Genomic DNA, 8,228 nt, shown 5'->3' with positions numbered 1-8,228 from the left:
TCCCTACGATTGTTAAATTGCAGCATCACACATGCGTGGAGCCTGGTTATCCAGTTTCTGCTTTCAAAATTAGTTTCTGCTTTCAAATTCCTATTGCTGAGTTTATTAAGAGAATTCTTATTTGAGAGCCCAGAAACTAACAAGAGCTGAGGTGATGAGCAGCATAGCTCGTTTGTCTGTCCTTATGAACAAACTACCTTTTGCCACGGGGAATGTTCTGAATGCTGCTACGCTGAATAAAATGTGTCAGAGTTTTCCCACACTTAAATTTAAGAGATTTGAAAAGGGTGGGCTGAGGGGGGGGGGGCAGGGGGAGGAAAGGAGGAGTAGGAGATTGCCTGGAATCTCCTTTTCATGAGGTAAGCAGATGAGCTGGTTAGTGCATCCTGATTCTGAAGCTTTGTTTCTTTTGTACCTTGCTCTGACTGTTGCTTTTCCTGGCTTTTGAGTGCATTTCCCTGCTCCATTGGTCCCTTTGAGCTGAGCTCTCGCAGGTAGGTAGCATTTTAGAAAATGGTAGAGAAGAGTGAAATTTTAGTAAATACATAAATAAAATTTGTTTATTTTACAGGCTAAGGTGGGTGTGAGGGGGGGTTCCCCTTTAATAAAGCATGTTGTTGACTTGTTATTTCTAATATCAGACGGTTCAGAGATAGTAGATGGTAACAGGAGTTGGCTGCTCTTGATCTGATAATACGACAGAAGGATGGATACATCTCCTGGTTTGTGAGGGCATAATTTTTGTATTATGAAGAATGCAGGATTTGGGGGTTTTTTTTCTTGCATGTGGATGAACAGGGCAGCCCACTCCTGTAGCAGAGTGGAATTTCTTATAGCCCAGGAAAAGAGCTTGCTTATATAGAAATTATTTCTTTTTAAATTTAATTTCTTCCCAGAGTAAAGTTTTGAGGGATAGATGTGCATTTTTTTGTGTGTGTGTATGTGTGCAGTACACAGGTAGGTTGCTGACACAGAGGGAAAAGGGAGAGATCTTCCAGAACCTTGCTTCCCATCTTCTAATTCCAGTGCTTGGGCAGGAAGTTCCTTTGCTTGTGTTAAGTGAAAGCCAGAAACACTTTGTTTATCCAGGGCACTGACCGATTTGTCTTTGGCCTCCCTCACAAGCAAATGGAGAATTGTTAAATGTAGAATTGTTTTGGGGGGTTTTTGTTGGATTTTTTTTTTTTTTTTTCTTAGATTTGCGAGTTCAGTGCAGAAATGTGTTTGAGGAGTGGAGGAGTAGGACGTCTTACTGACTGGCTTTAAAAAGGGTCTCTGGACCACCAAAGCTGCCTTACAGTCTGCTCTAGCTTTGACTTCTTTTGGGGGGGACTTGTGCACATGTAAACATCGGTGCCAAGTCTTGGAGTGCTTCATTGCCACTGAGGTCAGCTGAAGGCCAGGGTCTCGGTTCCGTTCCGAGCGTTAACCAGACTGTTGGATGCGTAAATGCACCGTGGTGTGTGCTGCCCCTGTCCCACCTGGTGCTCGCTGCTCTGTTCCATATACCAGCTGCAGGGCCCTTGCTCATAAAGCATTAGCATCTGCTATTGTTTGCCTTGTTTTGAACCTGTAAAAGTTTGTGGGAGTGTCAGATAAGTTGGGTGTCTCCTCCCCTCCCACTTCCTGAAGCAATTTGCTGTTTGGACTTCTCTGAACAGTGGAAGGGTTAGTGGCTTTGTGTGGGATCAGCATCTTGTTTCACACGCCCGCTGGTCTCTGAACACATTCCTGTTGTATTAATGAAGACTTGAATTGAGAGATTCATAGATCTGTGGTGTTCAGACACAGGATACTAAGAGCTATGTTACTATTCTTAGTTTGTAAATTGTCTTTTTGATACCATCTTGTTTTCTTTTGTAGGTATAAATAAAAACACTGTTGTCAATAAATTGTGAACTTTGTCTTTATTTTTGGATTGTAAAGCCGTCTTTGCCCCCATTCTTCCCAGTTCTTACAAAAAGTCAAATTCAAGGAGTTGGAAACACCTGTTGGAAACCCACAGAACTGTAATCGAAATGGTCCCTGTTTGTAGAATACAAGGAACTGCCACCGAAAGTGAGTGAGTGGGAAGGATGTTTGAATACCCGTGGAACTGGAAGATTTGTGTCATTCAAAGGGCATTTATTTTTCCCGAACGTTAGGGGACCTGAGTCGAATGGGTGTCAGGCAGGGGTGACTTTGAGGAGGAGGTTAGTTCTTACAGAGTTAAAGTAACAGTTTGTAGCATCTGCTCCGTCATACGGGCCGCATGTGCAATGGGTCAGTGGCCTTTGTACGTGGTATCAGACTTAACAGCATGTTCCCTTTTCCCTCTCAGGAAAGGACTGAAGGACTAAAGGTAGTGACAGTTTCCCTTACACTCCTTGTGCTGCCTTGCGGTCAAACTAGGGGCATGTTTTGGAGGCAGATGCTGGGAAGAGCTGGGAGAGAAGAACTTGCGCTACATGAGTGTTGGCCAGCACTACTTACTAGCACCAATTCAAGCAAGAAGAAATTAATAAAAAAGGGGGGGGGGGGAAGTCTCATATGGATGAAAAGCATATCAGCTTTCCAGGCCTCATTATCTTTCTGGTGCTGGAATGAAACTCTGCTGAGCCCTCCTCTGTTAGGCGAAAAAGGCCAGGAAAGGACAGCTGTGATGTTAGAGAGCTTCGTGTTTGGAATTTCTTGCGTTGTCTGTGGAAATGTCTTCAAACAGGCATGGGAAGACTTAGCTTCTTTCCTTTTAGGACTGTGCAAAGAGAAAGAGAAGGTAATGAAGGAACTCCGAGGAATTAAACTGTTTCATTGTTTTAACAAGTATTTTTTCAGTACTTGCTGTTTGCAGTGCTGGATAGGGAGCTGCCGGGTTTGCAAAGGGCAATAGGTCAGGGCTAGTGAGTGGGCCTTCCTGAGCCTACTACACGTGCTGCTGTAGGGACAAGGCTTGTAGGGACAGAGCCTTGCTGCCTGCAGGTAGCCCAGCTGCTTGTCCTCAGTTATGACTGAGTGATAACAGTGCTGCTGACAACCACTACAGAATTGCTTGTAAGGGGGGAAACTCCAAACCTATTCTCCTTCATGCTAAAGGAGAAGGTTCTACTTTCCTCTTCCATGGTTACTCTTGCTCATCTGTGAACCCTCTTAATTTCCTCATTTTTTTCTTCATGATGTAGTGTGGAATCTGCTGTTCTGTCCCCAGTACTTGCCCCCTCTTCCCCCTTTTAATAGAGAACATGACCTGAGTAAATGGTCTGTGGCCAGACCCCCTGAGTCTGCCCCATCTCCTCTGATCTGGAAGCTTGGATGGGAGGAAATGCCAGGGGCCCATGGGCTTCATTCCGTGAGGTGGATGGAGAAGTGGCTGCCCTGGCTGCGGTGGTCAGTACTGCGGAGTCCAGCTGTTGGCCTGGTACTGGCAGCGTTCCCCAGGGGTGGGAACTGGGGCCAGTGCTGCTCAGTGTCTTTGGTGACAGACTGAAGGGCAGAGTGCAGCCTCGGTGATCTGCTGATGGTGCACAACGGAGGGGAGCGGCTGATACAGCAGGTGGGGTCAGAGGCACTCGTGCCAGGCTGGAGAAATGGGCTGACACAGACCTTGTGAAGGTCAGCGAAGGGAAATGCCATGTCCTGCCCCTGGGGTGGAACAACCCCATGCACCAGTATGTGCTGGAAAGTAGCTTGGCAGAAAAGGCCCTGGGTGTGCTGGTGGACACCAAATGGAAGATGAGGCACTAATGTGCCCTCACAGCAAAGAATGCAAACAGTCTCCTGAGCTACATCGCCAACAGGTTGGGGGAGGTAGTCCTTCCTCCCTGCTCAGCCCTGGTGAGGCCACAGCGGGAGTGATGGGTCCAGCTCTGGGCTCCCAGTACAAGAGATGGGGATGTGCTGGAGCAAGTGCAGAAAGACCACAAGGATGGTTAAGGGACTAGAGCGTCTGAGGTAAGAGCACAGGTTGAGAGCTGCGACTGCTCAGCCTGGAGAAGGCTGAGGGGGATCTTCTCCATGTGTATAAATGCCTGATGGAGGAGCAAAGGGGACAGAGCCGGACTCTGCTCAGTGGTGGGACATGGGACAATGGGAAATTCCACAGAAACCTAAGAATTTATTATTTTTTTTCCACAGTGAGGGTGGTTAGACAGTGGTACAGGTTGCTCAGAGAGGCTGTGGTTACTTCATCCTGGAGATACGCAAAACCTGACAGGGCAGGACCCTGAACAACCTGCTGTAGGTGACCCTAATGTAAGCAGGGGGGTGGATTAGATGGTCCCCCCCTGAGTTGCTCCCAACCTCAGCTGTTTTGTGAAATACAAGCTTTTTGGGAGCTGAAAGCTTCCTCAGAATATCTTTCAGGTCCTTGTGTTAAACAGAAAAGAGCTCATCTAGTTTTGAAAACAAGATAAAGTGAAGTTGTGTTCTATAAAAATCCCTTTGCAGGGCTTTGGTAAAGGCTCTGAAGTCTCGTTAAATACCCCTCTTTATGTAACAAATCTTTGCTTTTTTTACAGCGTTGCTGCTCTTTTGTCTGAGCTCTTCAGTGTTGAAAGTGTTTTGAAAAGGTGTTTTTTTGCAAGAGTCTGAGAGTTGCAACCTGCTATAATATTGCTGCTTTTCAGAAGTGACCGCAAAGCATTTCTGTATCTCCGGTCACCTTTTCTCTCCTGTGATCCAGAACATTTGTGTAAAAGAAAAAAAAAGCAACTCTCTTCCTGCTGTGATGTCCCAGGGATAAATGTTTTTTCTTCTGCCTCTTGTGTCCTCTAAATTTTGTGGTTTTTATCACTAGCAATGCGAGACTGGAAGCCAGCAGTTGGTTTTTTCCCCACTTTTGTTCCATCATCCGCAACTACAAAGGGTGTGGATTTTCTCCCAGAAGGACATGGGACACATGAATTGAGTGAAGCTAAAATGGGAATTGGTGTTTTGTGGTTTGGTTTTTGGGTTTGTTTTTTTTTTAAAAAAAGGGAATTGACGTGAAGCACCTTGATGGCAGTTTTACAAAGTACCTTTCTGCCTATAAAAATGTTTTAATGACAGAAGGAAGTCTTAATCTGCCAAGACCAGCCACCTACTCAGTGTTCCTGTCACCTCTCTATCAGCAGGTATATTGCATGAAGCTACCGAAGACCCATCCCTCCAAACATCAAACGCGGGCCGCCACTGCTGCTTTTGGCAGGCTGGTTCAGGAATGTGAAGAAGGAAGAAAAGTACTTATTCACTCAGCTAATTTCATCAAATTCCATCCTCCTCAACACAAAAGCGTTTTAAAACTTAGTTCATCTTCAGCAAACTAGAGCGTGTTCTACCATATTTCCTGCCCTTGATGCACTTGTTAGCTCTGGTATGTAGCCTTTTACCAAAGCACGGTGCTGAAGTGGAAGGGGCATCTGATTTTGGGAAACAGAGAGGGGTGTCTTGTCTGTGCAGATGTCTGTCTTCCTACAGAGTCGGTTCTTGGGAAGGTTAACATCTTTTGAATCAAAAGAAAAAGTAATCTTAATAATATCTCCGTATGTTTGCAGTTGCTTTCTCAGGTACGTTGTCTGCCTACAGCTATTTTTTTCCCCCTCAAAGTTTTTTTTGTGTGATTCATAATCTTTGAAAATTTTTGTAGAATTGAATATACCTCAATTGTCAACTTCCCAAGGTGGGGTTAAACCAGGTTTAGTTCTGGTTTAACCTCTGCTTTGTTTCACGTGCCCGTCTAGAGCCTTGTGAGCAGAGATGCCCACTTGCATTCGACAGATGCATTTTTTAAACCGGATTTTAGATGCATCACAAATACAGCAAAGAATAAAGTTGTGTAAGGCTTAGTGCACGGCAAGCTGGAGCTCCACGGTACGTTGCAAGAGTGCTGAATGAATGTTTCAAATTTATACCAACCCCTTTACCTACCTTTGGTAACGTAGAGATAGAAGAAGTCACAGTAGAAGATGGTTTGTACCACCCCAGAAACTACAGCGATCTGGTCATAGAAGTTCTCCGTGTAGTAGCGCCAGACCCAGTTGGCAATGTAGAGAGCGCGGTAGAGACCCAGGAAGAAAAGGTAGTGTGTCGTGATGGTCTCTGCTTCCCCTGTCTTGCTGATCATGAAGAGCTGAGGAAGGATAGCCACGGACTCCAGGTAGATGGAGAAGGTCCAGAGTATCTGTGAGATGCAAAAGGAGGGCAGTGGAGAGTCTCGGTGCTGGTTAATACATATTAAGAAGCAAAGGTTTCATTTGGCAGAGCACCGATGTGCAAGTGGGATGAGCAATGCTGCTGGAGTTGGGGAAAATGAGCCTGCTGTGCTGGGACTGAGAGTAGACAGTGCTGAGCTGCTCTACAGATGGTGTGGTCTTCAAGGCCTGCCAACCTTGCCTTTCCTGCCTGCTTCTGCTGTTAAAAATCAGCTATTCAATATGCTGCTTGCTCTGCTGCATGGCGTCGTGCTGCTGCCTCCCCTCCCCTTTACTGCCCCAGGTTTTCCTTACCTCCAAGGGTGTGAAGCTGTGGTTCTCCAGAAACGACAAGCCTGTGACAGGGACCAGCAGGAACTCGAGGCGAAAGGAGTCATTCTCACTGTCGAACGTTTTCCGGAATTTCACGTAGATCATGTACACGGTGATGTAGGCACATATCAAGAAAATGACCTGGGGGAGGGAAGGGAGATGGCAAGACCTCACCTACAATTACATCTGTGCTTGAAGAGAAGATGGCTTTGCCAAAATCAAGATCTTTTAACCCAGTTCTGGAGGGGCTGTGCCAGGGCGAGATAGTGGTGAATGCTTTTTCTGTGCTGGCTTGTGGATTGGCTTCTGCTGGAGATACTCCAGCGGTCAACTAAAGATTGACCCGCTGTGAGGATCACACTTGCTTGAGCCCTCTAGGGCTCTGTGTGGAGAGGTTGTCTTGGTGTCAGCCATCTGTTTATGCTCCTGCTGCACAAAGACACCCAGGCTTGATTCACGACATCTTGTTCTGGTTTTGGTGGTACTAAATGTGGTGGGCTCAGCTTGCTCACTGACTGTGGTGAGGGGGTTTTTTGGTCAATGGAGGGCCAGTGACACCAAAGGAAGCATCTTTATCCACCCTTCCTGTGTATAACCCCCTCTAGCATTGGTGACAAGTGAAGAAGATGGAATTGCTCATTCCTTCTGGCTGAAAAATACAGCGAGCTAAGGGGAACCTCTTCTTCTGCACTGCCCTCTCCTTACCTTCATCACGGTGTTGTAGACAGAGATGAAGGTGGTGAACAGGTCCAGATAGCGCGTAGTGAAGACGAGGGCGAAAAGAATCTGACTCTTCCCAGAGATACCTGCATGGCAGGGAGAAGAAAAGAAGGTAAGGCAGATGAAGGGAAGGACCCTTAGGATGGTGGTTTCCTCTTACAACTTCTTTGGAAGTGGTTGTATCTATGCATGTTGCTTTGTGAGCCTCGTCTGGAATGTAGGTGCTCTGGTAGCTCTAGACCTACCCCAAGACTGGCTAGAGTCTCCCAAGTAGAGTCCTGCTGATGCTCTGACCCTGCCTGGGGTCGTAGCACGTCCTCTGCTTTGGCCAATTCAGTCCTTACTGTCATCAAAATGCTTTTCTCTTCCCTCCCTCACCCCCTTCATCTGCCCACCTTGCTGAGGGGTTGTGTGATGTGACATCTACTGCACCAGGGAAGAGCTGTGGGATCAGGGACCAGCCCAGGGATGCTGATGGAGCTTAGTCACTGCTGGTGGGAAGAGGCAGACAGACCTACCCATTTCTTTACCTGTGATAATGGCCATTGTGCTGCAGCCTCACCCCAAAGTCTCTTGGGAAAGAAACCATGAACTCTGAGCAAAATCGTCCTGCGGGAAGCTGCTGCCCTGATTTCCTTGTCCAGGAATGAAGCACCCACCTGCCTGCTAGCAGGACCTCTTTAAGAGAGAAAGCAGCTTTCTCTTAAGATTATCAGTTTTGATGCCACCAAAACTCATTTTCCACATCCCTCTGGCCTTACTGTCCTCCCCTTCATTTCACCTCAACACCTGCCTGAGGCTGTGTGCCTTGCCACATCACATCCTTCCAACACAGCCCTCTCCTGGCAGGGGGACCTCCTGGAGGAACATGGCTTCCCTGAAAGAGCCTGCCAAAGAGGGCTGCCAGCTTGCATGGGCTATTGCTGGCCTTTTTGGCACCCGTTTCACTTGTACCCCTTGCTGAGCCTCCCTCTGAGAAGGACCCCCCTCCTTCCCCAGGGAGTGGGAGCACTCACCGGCACAAGACTTGGA

The 8,228-nt window shown here is 47.1% G+C and overlaps 1 protein-coding gene across 1 annotated transcript in view; it reads right to left on the bottom strand.

The window, feature by feature from the left end:
• Positions 1–2,576: 2,576 nt before the first annotated feature.
• Positions 2,577–8,228, bottom strand: part of KDELR2 (KDEL endoplasmic reticulum protein retention receptor 2) — a 5,742-nt gene continuing 90 nt past the window's right edge. Inside the window, exons 1-5 of the mRNA XM_010169943.2 lie at positions 8,213–8,228; positions 7,182–7,282; positions 6,459–6,617; positions 5,881–6,133; positions 2,577–2,734 (exon numbers count right to left, since the gene is read on the bottom strand). The exon at positions 8,213–8,228 is cut by the window's right edge and continues 90 nt beyond it. Of these exons, the coding sequence (XP_010168245.1) occupies positions 2,694–2,734; positions 5,881–6,133; positions 6,459–6,617; positions 7,182–7,282; positions 8,213–8,228 (570 nt within the window). The 3' untranslated portion in view covers positions 2,577–2,693. The remainder of the gene's footprint in view (positions 2,735–5,880; positions 6,134–6,458; positions 6,618–7,181; positions 7,283–8,212) is intronic.

Source organism: Antrostomus carolinensis, unplaced genomic scaffold (assembly GCF_000700745.2).
Source record: "Antrostomus carolinensis isolate BGI_N321 unplaced genomic scaffold, ASM70074v2 scaffold20056, whole genome shotgun sequence".
Taxonomy (NCBI): Eukaryota; Metazoa; Chordata; class Aves; order Caprimulgiformes; family Caprimulgidae; genus Antrostomus; species Antrostomus carolinensis.
The sequence above is the reverse complement of the archived record's forward strand: the minus strand, read 5'-3'. Positions and strand labels throughout refer to the sequence as shown.